The 19,107-nt window shown below is 39.1% G+C and overlaps 1 protein-coding gene across 11 annotated transcripts in view; it reads left to right on the top strand.

Annotated features, from left to right (window-relative positions):
• Positions 1-18,595, top strand: part of PTPRQ (protein tyrosine phosphatase receptor type Q) — a 201,253-nt gene extending 182,658 nt beyond the window's left edge. For all 11 annotated transcript variants that reach the window (XM_067559886.1, XM_067559884.1, XM_067559892.1 and 8 more), the window contains 8 exons: positions 26-116; positions 1,599-1,675; positions 4,477-4,611; positions 4,725-4,850; positions 6,743-6,891; positions 9,132-9,267; positions 13,985-14,108; positions 14,384-18,595. In XM_067559886.1, the coding sequence (XP_067415987.1) occupies positions 26-116; positions 1,599-1,675; positions 4,477-4,611; positions 4,725-4,850; positions 6,743-6,891; positions 9,132-9,267; positions 13,985-14,108; positions 14,384-14,421 (876 nt within the window). In that variant the 3' untranslated portion in view covers positions 14,422-18,595. The remainder of the gene's footprint in view (positions 1-25; positions 117-1,598; positions 1,676-4,476; positions 4,612-4,724; positions 4,851-6,742; positions 6,892-9,131; positions 9,268-13,984; positions 14,109-14,383) is intronic.
• The last annotated feature ends 512 nt before the right edge of the window (positions 18,596-19,107 follow it).

Raw genomic sequence — 19,107 nt, 5'->3', positions numbered from 1 at the left:
CTAACAAATATACATTATCTTACAGGAACTTCCCAAGTTTCTTCCAGACCTTGCTTCAGCTGACGCTGATCTGCCTTGGAACAGGTCTAAGAATCGCTTTCCAAACATAAAGCCATGTATGTGTTTTACTAATTGGTCTCTCTTTTTTACTCTCTAACTCTAGAAGTACAGGGTTTGTTTGGAATGCATCTGAATTTTTCATTTGGTCTCTCTATATGTTACTATAATAATGTACGTGTTATATTACAATTTGCTAACAAATAGTCTGCTTTTGTTCACTTGAGTACGGATTATTTGTCAATGGCTTTCAACTTGCTCTTGCAAGCTTTAACATGCAAGTGCAAGAAATTGTAGCCCAAATAGTTTCTTAGCTTTGTAATTTAACCCAAGTAGCAAACTCTTTAACATTCTTCCAGGACTTTTTCCCTTAGTTAAAAGTAAATTAAGTGCAAAATCCACATTTATGCATTTGTTTTCCCTATGAGCCTGGTGATGCTTTCTTATGGATACTTGCAAATATGCTGCAAGAGTTCCACTGAAGATCAGAGTGAATGTATGATAACTTATAAACCAAGGCTAGATTTTATCACAGGAGACAGGAGTCTGTCTCTCTGTACTCCACAGTGCTTCATTTTTCAGTTAATAAGACAAGAAATGCCATTATTATTTTAAGCATTAACTGTGATGTGAGATGGGGAGCATGGCATTCCTCTGTTAATGTAGCTACATTCTGTGCTATTAAACTTCACAGAGCAGCTGTCTCTGTTATCTGCTGCCTGGTTCAACACACACTCTGTACTCTATTTTACAATTGCTAAAAATTGATATTCATGGTACCCAATAACACATTGTCAGAAGTGCTTCAGAAATCTTTAGTTTTATAATCTCCTTTCTTTTTACTGGTTTGCAAAAGCAAATGTCAGGAAATGGGTAATTGATTTCAGCATGTACCTATTCAGAATCTTTTTCACCCACAACATATTTCCTATTTTTCATCACGTCTATATACTCATAATGGGCCAAATTCTGAGGTCTTGCCTCATTTTTTACTCATTTTTTTCTCAGGCAAACTTCCTATAATAGGGATTTGCCTGGCTAAAAAAATGAGTTAAAGCTCTATAGGGACCTCAGGATGTGTCCTGACGGTAGCAGAATGTAACAGAACAAACACATATAAATAATTAGACTCCAGTCTTGTAGTCTGATCCATGTGGAGGACCCCTTCACCATTGCAGCACCTCATTAAAGTCAATGGCTCTGCACAGGTATATCAGGTCTGCCTGCACACATCAGATTGCAGGATTGGGGCATTAGGCATTTGCATTAGAAATAATCAGCATGAGAAAAAAAGTGTAACTGGAAATGCATTGAAATGTAAAGAGAAAGGGAGGAGAATGACTATGCAATAAAGCAGGATGGTAAAATAGTTCTTGTGAGTTGCAATTACTGTACTATTTTGTCAGGGCAAGTTTAATAACATCAACTAAACCAATGATAACATTAATTTTGAATTGTCAGCATCATAGGAACAGCTAATGCATGTCACTGTAGCTTACAAGTAAACATCACAATGAAATAGACTTTATTTTCTGCTACAGATAATAACAACAGAGTAAAGCTGATAGCTGATGCTGGTATGCCAGGGTCTGATTACATCAATGCCAGCTATGTCTCTGTAAGTTGGAAGTCTCTCATAATGCTCATCACATTTTTTCTATTTTTATTTTCTTTTGCAAAAGTGACTTAAAAGGGAATATATTTTATATCAGAACATGCTTCTAATTTTTTTTCCATCCACTGCAGCTGCTATTGCCATACTGCCACTTCTATCACTACGAGTTCATGTGTCCATGTGTGGCATTGAACATAATTAGTTTTAAAGCATCTAATTTAATGAGTGCATTTTTATTGTTGGGTTGTGCTTATTAACCATAAAACAACCACAGTCAGCTAATTCATTTCTGGAAGTTATCTCACCTTTCTCCCATTGACACCAATTGTCAAACTCTCATTGATGTCAGTGGTATAGGATACGGCACTATTTTGTGTTTCTTGGTTAAGGATTTTAGAGCATTGTCCATAAAAGATGCTATGTAAAAATAAATAGAACTGAACTGAATATTCCTATACCAATGGGTAATGTTTTTATGATGCCCCTTATTATTTCATGCTAATTATGATGAGGAAAAACGTAAAATATAAATATGCCCCTGAATGACAGAGTAGCTGTGATTTTGTTCAATGACATAACTGCTACCAAAATATTTTAATGCAATTGAATAATCTGATGTGTTTAAACATGGACAAAACAGGTTATTAAAATACTCTGTTTATGCTGGGAGAGAACACTGTGTCTCTTTCCTCCAATCCTTCTGCAAAAGAGGGTGGGTAGATGCTATTCCCATCCTGCTCCAGATAATGCCTTCTCTGGGGTTTGGCTTTATTGGTAGCTCAAGTAATAGTAGCAAAACATTTATCCCTGGACTTATCTGTTTCTCAAGGTTTTCTGCAGGATCTCCCTGTCTCTGCCCCTTTTTCCCTGTATCGTAGTCATGCCCCCTCTTGCATCCTGGTAAAGTAATCAAGCTATCCCTGAAGTGATGATTATTATAATTACTTACTGTTTTTATTACAGTGGCACCTAGTGGTCCCAACTAAGGTCAAAACCCTATTGCACTACATACTGTACAAACAAAATAAGAGACAATTTGTGCTATGCAGACCTTGCCATATAAAAAACAAGACAGCAAAGAGTAAGCAAAAGAAAACATTATCATCTCCATCAAGGTCACTCAGGAAGTCTGTACCCGAGCTGGGTATTGAACATTGGTCTCCTGAGACCTGACTCCCACCCCACTGTCTTAAACATCATCCTTCCTTTCTATTAGTCAGCAAAGCTTACTCCTCAGTTTATACAGTATTCTAACAGGGTGGGTGAACAGAAGAGCCCTTCCACCCTACTACAAATGCTGTTAACACAGCTGTAGAGCTATCTGCTGTGTTCAAGGCCTCTGAGATGGTGTGCTGGGTAGATTGGAGGATGGACGAGACTCCACCCTTCCCCTCACTGACTAGCACTCAGAAGCCGGTGTTGAGGAGCTCAGACAACACCTTCAAAAAGGCTGCAGCAAGTGCTACTGCTAAGAGCTTTCCCATGTAGGCATTTTGCTTGCTTTTGTCTTTGGCAGCCATAATGCCTTTTGTTCCATTGATAGGATATTGCAGCTGCTAAGGCCACCAATTTTCAGAGCTACAGAACTTGGCCCTTTATATAGACCTTGATATATATATATATATATATGAGAGAGAGAAAGAGGAACACCCTGTATATACTATATAACAAGTGGAAATTGGAACACAACTTTTATTTTTACTGTTTCAGCCGTGAAGGGAGAAAGCAAATAATTAACTCAGAACTTTGTATCCCTGAGTTATAGTTCCTCACTTCACTCTTCAACTAGGGAGGATTAGTGCAGTTTCCCGCTGCCACCTGTTATGTATATTATATATCAAATAAATAACAGGCAGCTGTGAATTATAGGGCTGTAATTCCATTGAGGAGTTTTGGTAATGCTATAAACTACTGCCCTGATTGTTCTGGGTAATTACCAGAACTCCATGATGGACTCTCAGCTCTGCAATGTGACATTTACTTTTTTAATTTTATATAATACATGGAGCTTTTGGTGTACCAATGGTCTCTTTAAGAAAACTGGTTCCATCCTGTGGAAGGACAGCCAGGGGGGCACATGTACTGCAATCTCTGCTTGAAAAAATTGATCTCATACTTTTAGTTCATTTTAGAATTCTGTACAAAAACAGAAACCAAGATCATCCCCTTCCATGGAAAAACCTGCAGGGGAACCTCAAGGGATCCTCTCTCAGAGAAACCTAGATCATTCCTTTTCAGGGCTGAGGTTCCCTGGACAGGAAAAAAGCCACCTCTGAACCTGGGCTGATTGATTGGAGGACAAGGCAATCTATGTGGGCTCTTCAACACCTCTGCATCCATAGCAGTTTTGCACTAATTGAGCTGCCCCCTCCCCTGCACTCCCCAGCCACAGCTTCCCTGGGATCATGGTGGGTGAAACTCTGCCCTAAAGGTAATACAGCCATAGCCTGTGACCTTGGGATATTTTTAATGACTGTAAGTGGCCATGACTTCAATTTAATATCTTTTCTAAAAGATGCCACTACCAGTAACACAGGGCCTTTAACATATTTGGGCATTGGTTTAGAATAGATTTACTCAGTGGAAGGAATATCACCTATTGAATTATCTACATCACTTAGGTTTTCCCTGGAGCTTTCCCATGCAACAACTTGCCAGGACTATCTCTGTTTAATTTAGTATATCTGACAAATTCACAACCTGTGGTGATATGGTTGCAGGCATAATTATTAGTCACAAACACATGCTTTTTCTTTATCTATATCTATTTCTTTTTCTGTATCTATTAAATATTTTCATTTTAGGGCTACTTATGTCCAAATGAGTTTATTGCTACTCAGGGACCATTACCAGGAACAGTGGGTGATTTCTGGAGAATGGTATGGGAGACAAGAGCAAAAACACTTGTGATGCTTACACAGTGTTTTGAAAAAGGACGGGTAAGTTACTGGCATATCAGTTAACACTGCATGCGATAACTGGAAATTATATATATTGTTTCTGTCAGGATTATATGCGTTCATTGTTAATAAGTAGTGTCTTCTGATTGCAGGTAAGATGTCACCAATACTGGCCAGAAGACAATAAACCCGTGACTGTATTTGGAGATATAGTGATTACTAAATTAGTGGAAGATATTCACATAGACTGGACGATCAGAGATCTAAAAATTGAAAGGGTAAGGGAACACTGAAAAATACTTTTATACAAATACACTCTTCAAGCCCCAGTGAATATCAGATGTGTTCCATCCCTCTCAGCTGTCCCTAAACGTTCTTCTTTTAATCCCAAAGTTTCATACATTGCATTGTCTGGTTTTCCTGAATATTTTTTTCAATAGTGTCCTTGATTTTAGCCCTTTTTAAGAAATGTCTCCAGTTTCTGTCCCACAGAACTGAGATGTGAAACCTGAGTGGTAGGAAGTGGAATATCAGGGATACTAAGTTTCTAATCTGCTGTATTCAAAGTTTCTACATGAATATCTCAATATCTTTTCTGGAAGAGAGTAATTATAAAAATTCAGGAATGATAAAAATCCTTTCTAATGCATCCCTCTAAGATAAACAACCACAGGCAAGGTCCTCTGGTAAATTCCAGCTGCTTTGTACTGCATCAGCAGCAATTTTGAACTGTAGAGCTGGCATAACCATACCTGGGAGGTTCATCCCAATACAAGTGGCTCTGCGGGTCTTAACACCACTTGCACTCTCTGTACTGGCATGAGAGGGATGGCCTAGATACGCCTATGCTGTTGTGATCCACAGCTGTGGTTTCAGGCCTTTGGAACCATTAACAGCTGGTGTAAATCAGAAGAGCATTTAGGCTCAGGAATCAGTCCTGCACACAGTGGCCAAGACTATCCTTTTCCTCCTTTGCACCTCCAGCACTGACCTGTGTAGTGTGCAAATCTGCCAGACTCTGGGATCTGACTCTACATGTCCAAATGTCAAGATACATTGTCTCTTCTTGGCACATGCTGGTAGAAACAGGACTGTGACAATTAGGCAACCATCTCAATTATCAGACTCCTGGGAATACATTGTATACATAGTACAGAATGTTGAAACATTTAAAAATAAGATAGAGAGATGCGATAATCTTGTTTTGTAGCTAAAACAGAATACAGAAGCAGCCACAGTAGAAGAGGGCTCTACAGCCAGAAATGTATGCTGGCAAACATAAATTCATGCCTGTCAACCAATGTGATGCTTGCAGAAAACACAAGTCATGCTCTCTAAATTGACTAAGTGTTCTATATGCAGTCACTGAAATACACTACATCTTAAATAGTGCCATTTATCAGCGTGCCGATTAAATATCCTGTATTATTGGCTTTAATTTTTCTCTTTGTCTTAAACCCCCAAATGGATGAGTTACAGTTTGGTTTTTTCCATGCAAATCAACATGTACATTTTTCATCTATAATCCTCCTCACTGCATCCTACTTTAGTAACATAGATCCAAATTGTCCTTATGCATAATAATAATACAGTAGTTGAGAAGTCAGATTGTCACCTGCTTCTTTTATGAGTTATCATCATGACTGCTATCGGGTGGTAGTCCCGCATATATACTTTCCATCTGCTTTCTAGACAAGAGTAATTGGAATTAGACCAGTTGGCTTCCTTGACAGTAGCAAGTCAGTGTGAGAAGGGTCAAATGGAATACCTTCTCTGATTGAGTTTCAGCCAGCTTTGCTCATTGAGCTTCTAGAAGACCTGGGGACACTTCACCTTGTAATCTGCAAATTGGACCCAAGTCCCTTCTGGCTTGTAAAGTCAAATGGAGGATTATTAAGTCTCCTGCTGGTTGAGATCATTAACACTTTCCCATGGGTGGATTGCTGTCAGCATCTCACAAACAACAGTCATTAAACCCCTGCACAAGAAGTTATCTCCTGATGCTAGTACACTTGACAGCACCTTGTCTCAAACTTTCCTTTTTAGGTAAGGTTAATGAGAAGAATGTGGTATGGAAGCTTAGGTGTTACAGTGCAGATCATTTCTAGATCTAATATGGGTCTGTTTCAAAATTCTAATATAGAACTTTTATGTCATTTGTGCGTGCCAGCATGGGGATTGTATGATGGTACGTCAGTGTAACTTTACTGCCTGGCCTGAACATGGGGTCCCTGAAACTACAGCATCATTAATCCATTTTGTCAAGCTGATCCGTGCAAGTCGAGCACATGACAACACACCTATGGTTGTTCACTGCAGGTAAGCAGAACATTAAGTATATACATTAAATCAGTTTAAAATATAATACCATTGAGGTGAATATCAGTACCCAGGAAAATTGTCAGATTGACAGCAGTGGGGAAAAAAGGCTGCTCTCTTAATCACAGTATAGCACTGACAGCAATGCAAGTTTCCCTACCAACACTCCTCAACTCTTTCTGGAGGTAGAAGAACAATTTGTGTTTTCCCTTCCACCCCACGCAATCCAACTGATATGATGTCAGTGAAAGAGTTATTCCAGCAGTTACCATAAAGTCACATTAAAGTTCACATCAGATTTCCTCTTTATTTAAAATAGGAGATATGTGTGTGGTAACAGTTGACAAATGTTGACTTTTTAATGACTTCTACCATAATTATAGCTTTCTTTAAGGAAGAAGTGTTGAAAAGTTTGTTTAAAATCTACATATATATTATCAGGAGACAGAAATTATATGGGAACCAGCAGATAATGGAGACTTGGAGTAGAAGGTTGTATGTACAATTTCTTTCACATTTAAAGGCCAGATTTCAAACTTGAATCCTAAAAATAGATGCCCATATCTATATGTAGGGACCTAAAACAATGGCCTGGTTGTGAGAGGTTGTTGTCAGCTCCCGTAGCTCCCATTGATTTCATTTGCCACACCATTGCACTATCATTTCAAAGGATCAGTGTGTGAGCAAGGCTAATTCTTCAGTAAGGTAGTCAATGGGTCTGCATTTTATACAGTTTTATACAGTTCTTTTCACATTTTCAGATGGTCTGTTAGTGTCCCCACTGACCCAATGTGCACAATCTGAAGTTATGATTCAGTCTAAGAACACTGAACCAGATTCTCTGCTGTGCTTGGTGTGAGGGGACACCAGCGATCGATCTGGCTTCAGCTCTCAATTCTCTGCTCCATCCCTGATCTGTGTGCAGGTTATAATACATTGGGGCTGCTCTAACTTGCTCCAGTAGTTGATTCACTAAGGGATCATCCACCACATGGTCACTGCTGGAACGTAATGCTCACCTGCCACTCATCTTCCCCGCCCCCAACACAGGCCCTGCACCAGAGACTGGTGATAGAGGCAACTACACTGGCCCTATGCTTCTGAGGACTCCCCTATGATGGGGTTGTCCCCAAATGGGAGTTAGGGCCAGATTCCATCCCCTTTGCACTGCAAAGAGGTGTAAAAGGAACAGAGATTTTGTTCCCTTGCTTATGTCACTATGACTTTGCAGCAGCAATACCTACCCTCATATCCATAGGATTTATTTATTATAATGCCACTTAGCAGAACTTCTCCACTTGTTGCAGTTACTGCAGAGTGAAGTCACACATTTTCTAAGCAGACATGATCATATTACACTTGCCTGGCATTTTTTACACTGCTTGCTTATCAAGTGTGGGAATGATTTTTATGGTAGCCCTGTTCATTTTCAAATCCTTTAATTAAGAAGAATATCTCTAGCCACAAGAGTGTTGGACTAGCCACCTCCGCCATTCCCACCTTTTTTCAAAAGATTCTTCTTGTATAACAATTCATTATATGAAAGTCCTCTTTGTTATATTTAGTTCTTAATAGAAAGGCACCAAGGAATCCAAAATTCGTTTTTGCAGAACCTTGTGATTGCAGTTTTGTTGAATTCAAATCAGCAAAGTTTGTGGGGATTTATATAAAAGCTTTTTGAGTCTCTCCCATTCCTGCAATTTGCTAAATAAGGCAGTTTTGAGTTAGTTTACACCTCATGAGTCAGGATTTGGCTTTGCAAGACCAAAGTCAGGTCATAGTTCAGATCTAGATTCCGTTTTATCCCAAACAATAAAGGTACAGGAGTGGGAGAGTGGATAAAGGTTCTAGTTTTGACCCAGTTTTCTTTGCACAATAAATTTGTTTTTCAAGGTTTTGAATTAATAGATTACAAGGCCAGGTGGAAACACTGTGATCATCTAGTCTGATCTCCTGTATAGCACAGACCATAAAACTACCCCAAAATTATTCCTAGAGCATATCTTTTAGAAAGACATCCAGTCTTGATTTTAAAATTGTCAGTAATGGAGAATCCACCACAATCCTTGGAAAATTGTTCCAATGGCTAATTTACTCTCACCATTACAAATGTAAGCTTTATTTTCAGTCTGAATTTGTCTAGCTTCAACTTCCAGTCATTGGATCTGCTATATATGCAATTTATATATTAAAATAATTAGTGTATAAACTATATTTTATTTTGTATATGTTCTTTACAGTGCTGGTGTTGGAAGAACAGGGGTTTATATTGCACTGGACCATTTAACACAGCATATAGATGATCATGATTTTGTGGACATCTATGGACTTGTAGCTGAGCTGAGAAGTGAGAGAATGTGTATGGTACAGAACCTGGTAAGACATATAGAATTTATATGCATCCTATGTTAAGAAATCATTCTGTTCTCTGAACTGCAAAACTGGGTGGTAAAACTTGTGAAAATGAGCTTTCTTGTAAGTTTTCTGGTGCTTCCTGCTCCCGGTTGGGTTGGAAGCATCATACCAGTAGACTTCCTTGAGGTATTTTGACACTTCTACTCCCAGCCAAGGAGTGCAAAGATGAAAGGTTTTTAAAAACTAAACCAAACCTTCTCAGACTTTGTAAAAAGATTTATTTTAAATTTCAGGTAATTTTTTTAAAATCCCAAACTGATTTGCCCACTTATTATATTTGACTTTATTGACTTCTTTCTGACATGTAAGTACATATAAATATAGGGCTCCATCCTCCAAAAACGTAAACATGTGCTTAACTTTACCCATATCGATAGTCCCATTGACTGACTTATTTTAAATTGACTTAAATAGGATTACTCAAGTGAGTAAAGTTATACGCACACTTCAGTGTTTGTAAGCTAAGTGTTGGAAGAGCCTTCTATGGGCCTAAAATGAGATATATTTTTATTTAGCAATCATCTGCAGGGTGAGTATAAGTTATTAAGATAAAACTAATTGAACTGCTAGTAAAAGGTCTATCCTAGGCTTAGAGATATGGGTACATGCTGCTTCCTTGGTGGAATTTAAAGCTGCCCTTAACTCCCCAATGTAGTGGTAATCCTGCTGCAGTGCCCCGGCTCTCCTTGTATTCATTCCTGTAGGTTTAATAGGCTTATCTAATTCAGAGGTGCTCAAACTGTGGTGTGAGAACCACCAGTGCTCCCTGGAGACAAGGCTGGTAACGTGGTCCTAACTCAGCATGCTTATTTCCAGCAGTCAAACTGTAAACAATTGCTGTAGTTGCCTCAGGGTTGTTATACAACCCTGGGGTGGAACTCTGGCTCCATTGAAGTTGGTGGCTAAACTCCCATGGACTTTTAATAGGGTCAAGATTTCATCCACGAATGGAACAGGAGATGACAGTGAGATAACATTTGTATTAAGATGCAGTACACAGTATGATAAAGTTTGAAAGCCTTGGTCTAACTCAACCTCTGTAATTAAGGTTGGGCCATACCATGGGAGGAGGCAGTTGCTGTCTGAGAAAGAGAGCTACCATACTGCACGCCACCACCAGAAGGTGTCTGGGGGTGAGCAGGGGCCCTTCACATCACCTTAACACAGATGGTGACTGGGACAATTGCAGGGGGGGAGATAGGAAGTGGCCCAGAGAGTGGCCCAGTCTTAAGCAGATTACTGATAGCCCTCAAAGGGCCCTGGGTTGGAGCCCAGTGGAGTGGGAGGGCCCGGGCTCCTGTACCAACAACCTCCTTGCAGGACATGGGCCTTAGCCCTGACCACTAGGTGACACTACCCAACCAACCAACCCCCCAAGTGAGAACCGTCAAAGGTAAATTTAAACATAGCACATGTAGCTAGGTGAGAAGAAAACAGGACTGCTATCACTGGGGTTTTACTCTGGTGAGGAGCACTGGAACGGGTGGTTAACGCCCTTCACTGCAAGTCGAATCATCTAAAAATCTTCCTGCGGCAGTTCCTCAGTGGGAGGCCATTCAATGGGAGGCCTTGCAGAACCAAACTATTACAAATAAAAAAGACAATAGATAAGACAAAGGCTTTTTAAAAAAAAAAAAAAAAAAAAAGGTTTGCCTCTGTTGCTCACCACTGTGTTTACAGATTCTGGCAGAGGCCAGCAATGGAAGTTCCAAAATGTAACCCAAGAAGCTGTTCTCTTAATACTGATTTCCAACCTGATCAAAGGCAGGAAGTATTATTGTTACTTCTGTATAACACTGACAATGTCATGAGAGAGCTTGTTCTTGTCCAAGTCATTTCCAGTGCAGTTTTGCAGAACCAAGAGGTGCAATAGTCCAGATCAACCATTGAGACTGATCCAAATAGAACTTGAATCTTATTAGTTTTTTAGGCTTATCTCTTATTTCTCTAAACAAAACAAGGCTTCAGCAGTCAAGGCTATTCTGACGTTTCCATTATAAAACACTTCATGATGGTCTCTAATTTGGGTTTAAAATGGTCAGCATACAAGGTACCAAGATAAAAGCAATTCCCTCCCACCTCCAATTTAAAAAAAAAATCAGTCTCTCTTCAAATTGTAGGAGTAAAATATAATAAAATAGATATCAGTAACTTTGCACCCTTTCTTTCTGTACTTATTACATTAAAATTGTTTTAATTTTGCAGAGCCTTGTGTTGCAATTCCAAATTGCTGGTACAGGGCTAGATTCAGAATAATCCTAATACACCTGTGCAGGGAAGTAGGCAGGGGAGTAGCGGCTCCCTCCCTGACAGCACACCTAGTTGGATCTTAGTGCTGGCTGTTAGAAGAGTGAAGGCACTGTGCATGAGACACTATCCACAGGGATCATGTGGGTGGGAGGGACAGGGATTAGGTGGAACCATGACTCAACCCCTTTGTTCCTCCCCCCACTTCATGTGTCAGACGGCAGTACTACTTGAGGTATAAACTGTCCTAAAAAGGATTGTAGCAAATTACTCCCTTTTCTCCCTCTAGCACAACCAAGTGTTCTGGGAGGCATTGTGTCTCTCTGAGACCTGGTCTACAACTGCCTACACTTGTGGAGGTGTGTAGGGTACATGTGACTACATGATGCAGTGAAAGCCTCCAGCAGTAGGGAGATGGGCATAGGCGGGGGAAGGTTCCAGCAACATGGAGCTGGAGTCTTTCGCTGTGGCAGGGAAAGTCTCTGGTGGCAGGGAGGCAGCGGGGACACTACACTGCTAGCAGTGTAGACATGCCCAGGGCCAGATTTACACCTTATGCGCTCCTCGGCACAGCATCTTCAGTGCTACCCCCTACCTACAGCTGACCTTCGTGTTTTCTGCGTGGTGGGGGTGTGATGGGGAAGAGAGGGGCTGACCAGGCCAGCTCCGCACATGGGTGTGAGGGGAGAAAAAGGGCTGGGGAAACTGGCTCGGCCAGCTCCAGACAGGGGGGCATATACTCACCCCTGGGCTCCACCTTCCAGCCTGGCCAGGGGTGGGACCTCAGGGGGAAGAGGAGGAGCAGGGTGGTGGGACCCCAGGAGAGAGGAGGAGGAGCAAAAGGTGGGGCCAGAGTTCCGGTGCTTGTGCGGGGTCTCCAAATGGGTCGGGGCCCTTGGGCATGGGCCCCATTGGCCTGTGGGGTAATCTGCCACTGTTTAGGCATCCTTAGAACGCCAGGGCCCCTAGGCACGTGCCTATTGGGCCTAATTGGAAATCCAGCCCTTGACATGCCTCCCCTCTGCTTGCGCATATAGAGAGCTGTGCAGGGTTCATACCCTAGGTTCAGGAATGTAGGGCATTCTACTCTACTTGCCTAAGCCATGGCTCACCATCTACACTGCTATCTATACCTATGCTAGCTGGGCGTGTAGTGTCTGTAATCTACCATATGCCACCCTATAGACTTCTCAGACTTCTTTAGCTACACACAGCCCCTTACTCTGAGCTATATGTAAAATGCACAGTCTAACCCGTAATGAAAGTGATTTTTTTTCCTGCAACAGACCCTACAAAATAGTTTTCGGCACATATATGCTCTCCTTCATCCCTTTTCCTGCCTCACTGCGAATTTCAGAAAGATTTTTCATGTGTACAGGTGGCAGCTGCTTTGGCACAAGAAGACTTTACAACTTTGGGGATTCATAATCTGAATAGCACAAACTATTTAAAGGTTGTAGTAACTTCAGCCTGTTAGGTCAAAGCTTATATTTGCCTGATGGATCTGTTACAGAACAAGCCATCTTCCCAAAAAAGGGGTTTACTTCAATGGGTACTTTGAATCAATCACACCCTCTCATGTCAATAAGCATTTCAGGAAACAAAATATGCAAAACGTATGTATTGCCACTGATCACTGCAGTGACTCTGAAAGTTTATTGCTTCAATGATCTGTGGTTTGCGAACCATTGATTCCAGAGACCTAGCCATCTAACTGAAACTCTCGTTGCATATTAGAAACAGTTTGATTTATAGTTTTTGTTTGTTCTGAAATATAAAGAAAATTACTCAACAGAAATTACACTAAAGTAATAAGAGTTTTATCCCAATGAACAAAAGCCAAGAAAGTCAACGTTTTTATTTCTTAACTGGTTCTCAAAATGACCTCTACAACAGGCATCTATCTTTAGAAGCTATTTGTTTTTTCCCTCACGAAGAGGCCATGTATCAAGTGAATGGAATTTAGTGGATTTTTTGCATTTGACTGCACCCTGCTGGCTTTCATCATGCTAGGAAGGAGGAAAGTTTCTTCATCTGAGTGCGTGATGTATGTGGTTCAACTTCGTGAGCCTGAATCAAATGTTGAAAAACAAGCTGAACACATTTTTAAATGTAGAACTAGCTTTGAGGGAAAGATGCGGTGCAGTCTAATATCTTCAGTTGTGTTTGGTATCATTTTTATCTATTTGACTGAGCATAGTAATTAACATGCCTGCAGACTAATAATTAATAATTCATAATTATCAAAATTGGGTCAGACATAAGACTTATTATCAAAGTGTTTGGATCACTTGCTACAGTATGCTAAACTAGAATTACTTTCAGAACATCTAGATGTTTTTATTCAAAATTGCTTTGAAATATTTTGCTATTAAAATCAATTTTTCATCATAAGTTCAGGTAAATAACCTCTAACTTTTACATTTTACAGGCACAATATATTTTTTTGCATCAGTGTGTTTTGGACCTGTTGACAAGCAAAGGAAGCAGTCAGTCCATATGTTTTGTAAATTATTCAGCACTGCAAAAGATGGACTCTTTGGATGCCATGGAAGGTAAGTAGATACAGATTGTTCCAAAGTTATTTTTTCCTAGCAGGTGCATTGATTTGTTCATACTAATAAGCATACTTTGACAAGCACTTGTAGGTTTAATAAGTGCAAAGTTACGGCTTTCTGCTGCCCTTTAACCCAGATTATGGTATTAGTCAGTGCTCAAGCTATCTACATTTTTCCAAGAAATTCTTTCAAATACATACTAACAGTTATCAGTAATTGATTAATGTTTATTTAAAAAGCAGTTTAATTTAGTGTATTTGTTTCTGTTATAGGTGATGTGGAACTTGAATGGGAAGAAACAACCATGTAAATATTTAAAACAAAGATTATTAGGTCTGGAAAACCAAATGGTATTTTCTAAACTCAGGGGCCAAAATAAATCCCCCTATTATAATGAATTAAAAATGAATAATCATTTTTTAAAATGTTGAAATGGTTCTTTTTCTATCAATGTGCCTTCATAAATGTGATAAATTATTTTATGCAAATCACTAGGCAATAAAGATCAGCAATACATTTGCCCAGATTGCAGTTCTTTTATTAAATAAATAAGTCAGTATGTATTTAAATTGAAAGTGTGCTCCAACAAATGCCCCTTTTTCCCAGTTATCTTGTAAAAGCTTAAAAATGAGCCAAATGTGATGGAAAATGTTTGTATTCCTAGTGTGCATAATTCAGTGTGAATTTGCTGTATTCTTCTGTTTGGTTTTGAGTAAAATCATGGATTCTTTGACTCAGTCATGTTAGTTTGGCCTCCAGGGTGTTGACAATTCTTGTGGATTATTTCTAGTACTGTCACAATGATCTTTACCTAAATGTATGTTCTTGTGTTTTGAATCTGCTGTTTTGTGAGTGCTAGGATATCATCTCATGATCCTGAACAGCTGAAGAATCACCCCCTGACACTGTGAGGATTATTCAGCTTTTACACAGCACACAGTAGCTCTTCAGGGATACTTGAGGCTATTTAAGCTAACTTGTGATCACTCGGTTGTTGTTTTTAAATGTTGCTAGTGATTGCACATGCTTGGTGATGAAGAAAGGATCTCATGTTCCTCCTACTTTTGTAAAACTGAAAGAAAAAAAAGAATAAAGTTTTAAATGTATTACATATTATGATATATGGTAGACTGATTGTGGTAATTGTGTATAAAGTCATTCAAATGACCTGAATACAATCTTGTGCCGTATCTTCATGAGGAATGCTCAGAAATTAAATATTAAAATATTTCATTGTTCAGATGTATAAAATCAAACTTTGTTGCCTTCACATTGGCATAAAATAACTCACTGAAGCCATTGAAATGCATGGGTGACAATATCTTGTGTTGGCACAATTCCAAAGGGCACTGATTAATAAAACAAAATCCTCAGCTCCTGCTGCATCATCAAAGGTAGATCTGAAAATGGAATGGAAGAGACAGGAAGCTCACACTCGGGTAGCAAAGCATAGACTGATAAAGTAGGAGGGCCATAGGGAAATAATCTTACCATACACCTGGATTTTACTAGGAAGTCAGAGTTTTATTGACATCCTCGTAGCTTTGTATTGATACAGTTTTAAATATTATGCGAGGAAACATAAGTATTCTACTACAAATCAATAATTCTATCAAACTGTGGCCTAAACACTTAAGGAAAAACCTGCCTGAATGCGAAAAACCAGGAAACTACAGAAGGTTCTCTTTGTAGAGAGCCTGGCTCATGTTTGCAGTGGGGAGAAGGAGTTTGCAGCCTTGGGGAGGGGGCAAGTGGTGCAAATTTCCAACTTTGAGGACCTCAGGTAAATCAGGCCAATCCCTCTGCAACCTGGGATGCCAGCAAGGAAGATATATAGAGATCATCCACATACTCACACTGTATAACAGTAAGTTAACTAGACTCTTACCGACTTCATGTACCAAACAGACAATGTTGTACAGTACATAACTTAATGCAGGAGTAAATTGCAATAAGGGCCTGGTTTCTTTTTATAATCTGATGGGTTTGATACAGATCGTAAATTATAAGAGATTCCTTGTGAATAGGCAGAAGGTGTCAAAAACTTCTAATGACAATCAAAAGCAGCACTGAGGGAAGGGAATGTGAACATTTTAGAGAACTCTTTTTGGGAAACTGTCTTTCAGGAAGACCAACCGTATTGCAGCGTCACCTGTCAACCTAAAGGAAAAACAATGTCTTTTAAAGCTGGACAGGAGGAGAGGTGATGTCTGCAGCTGTTCAAGTCTCTGGTGAACCATTCTGTACAGCTCTACTTTCATTTGGTTCATATGAAACATGTGTTCTTCATTTATTATACATATGTTTTAAAGTATTTTGACAAATTGCTTATAAGGGTTTTACAGATGTTTTTCATGATTGTATTTGTACTTGGTAGCAGTCTGTGTAACCCTGTGATAAATTGACATTATTGAGCCATAGTCTTGTAACCACAGTGCTAACATAAAAGTATGTTTGTAATTTCTATAATTACATTTTATGCTAAAAATAATTGGGCCCATGCAGCTTAAAGGTGCACTCTCCAATGTTCCAAAACTGATTATAATTGTTTGGATTTTATCAAATTGTCTCCTATGGAGATTCTTGCACCATTCTTTAAAGCATCTGGAATCAGTTGCTGTCAATGACTGGATTCAAGGAAACTCTGCTCTGACAATCCAGTATGACACTTCCTATGTTCCTGTGATTACTTTATGTTAAAGCCAAAAACTTCAAAATGTTTTAATTATTTCATTGTACAATTTTATATAGGCAAGCAGATCATCTAGTTTTGGAGATTTCACAGTTATCTCTGCAGGGAGGAACAAAGACAGTAGCCAACCCAATCTGACCACAGCTCACAGGATCAAGACCATAAGGAAGAAAATTGCTCATGCACCTGAGCAGCTGAGAAGCAGCTGCTTTGCTACCTGTACTGCAATATTGTGTGAACCTTAATATGTGCCCATCCATGGGGAGTGTGGAAGGGAAGATGTCCATGTCACAGTAGATCCTGCAGACCCATCAATGGACACCATGCTTGACCCAATCTACCCTCTTTCCATAGGTCAACAAGGAATCCCCACATTACCCCAAAAATCCTACCTCCCATCCCCATCTTTTGCCAGAGGAATCTCCACAGCCATGGGGGCAAGACCAGAATCTGGCCATTTTGTGAATAAATGGCTAGTTTGCAGCATTACTGTATGCAGTTTTGTTGTAGCTGTGTTGGTCCCAGGATATTAGTGAGACAAGGTGGGTGAGGTAATATTTTTTATTGGATCCATTTCTGTTGGTGAGAGAGACAAGCTTTTGAGCTTACAAGAGCTCTTAGAAGAGCTTTTCTGGAAAGTTTGTCTCTCTCAGCAACAGAAGTGGGTGCAATAAAAGATATTACCTCACCCACCTTGACTTTCTATTTTGCAGCATGGCATTTTTATTTTTAATTTCTCAGTGATGTTTTATTGACCCATAACATAGTATTTAAGTAGAGATGTTATGATAGCTCCATATTGCTAATGTAGTCAGTTTAACCTACTGCATCAAAAGAAGACATTCAACCAATCAACCTGTGAAAACAAACCTACGTTTCTGGAATAGTCCTCTAGAATTTAATAGATAGCTTTTCTCTAGATTTTTTTGCCCATCTTATGAGATATAGTAGAGAATTATATATTTCAATAGGATGATATTAAAAAACTAGTGAAAGATGATTAAGATTTATCACATTATACAAGTAATCTCTATAGAAACCTGTTATATTTCATAGAACTCTATTTTGTTTAATCTTTATTAAAGTCAGAAGGACATCTCCAGAAGGGACAATGAAGGAAGTCAATATAAATATTAAAAAGTGGGTGGGGGGAAGGGGAGAGAGAGGATTATAATGTAGAACATCTAAGTATTAAGATGCAATTGAAATTGTATGGTCATATACAATGGTTTAAAAAGCAGCAAATACAGCTTTGAACCTACCATATTTCATACCAAGGTCACACATGACAGTGAGCCTTTTTTCCCAGTTATATGCAGAAATGTACAAAGCTTCTCAGCTTTGGACTAGATTCAAAGATTTCTGAGTAATTTGGGGGAAAAAAAAAGCCCCACTTCAGTGTGCTTTGGGAAGGTTATTAAAAAAAAAACTTGTCAAACATGAAATATCTGAGGGTTACGTGCCATCCATTGCCTTTTGGTGAAGAAATCCACCTGCACTAAGACAAGTAGTACAACAATGCCAGTGCTCACCTTTAACAATTGCGCTTTATATAAGTAATTCATATTTACCATTCAGTATACTTGGAACCAAAACTCGAATTAAATATGAAGTTTGAAATTGACTGAGATAGCTGTGATCTGTGCCTAAATTCACTGTATCACATCAAACCTATTCAGACAAAATCATTCTGCAGCTAGAAAGATGCTAAGAATAGCTGAAAATGACATTTCTTGTACAGACATACTTGCGTGGAGCGGAAAATGTCCACAATGTCTCCCCCGTCTTGTATTATGAGCAATTGTGAGTTGGGTTTAATCCTGGCTCCACTTCCAGTGACAAAACTCACAGTCTTCAATAGAGCCATGATTTCACTAGCTGCAATTCACAATATATGAACAAATTTGTCATGTTTCATTGTCCTCTGTTAAAGGTGTAACCAAATAAGTTTTAAATAGCATGAAGCAGACATCATGAATTCTTTACTTTGTGCTGTTCCCATCCAATTAAAGAACTTAAATTCATATTCATTAAATAGTTGAATCTTACATATCATAACACATTTCTTCCAGTCAATAACATAATCTAAATGTTGGAAGACAAAATATGGGTGAGTTTACTGTTGTAGCTATTCCTCTAATAAAAATATCATAACACCTGTGTTTCAATAAATTCAGATTATTAAAAAATGTTAAACCACTTGGAAAGTCATTAAACTTTTCATAGATGCCAACACATATGGAAATATTTTTTACCTCATATGGTACCTCGCCACTGATTGATTTTTTTCAGTTCAGCAAATGA

Source organism: Emydura macquarii, unplaced genomic scaffold (assembly GCF_026122565.2).
Source record: "Emydura macquarii macquarii isolate MOO-44397 ecotype Brisbane River unplaced genomic scaffold, CSIRO-AGI_Emac_v2 contig_2205, whole genome shotgun sequence".
Lineage (NCBI taxonomy): Eukaryota > Metazoa > Chordata > Testudines > Chelidae > Emydura > Emydura macquarii.
The sequence above is the reverse complement of the archived record's forward strand: the minus strand, read 5'-3'. Positions and strand labels throughout refer to the sequence as shown.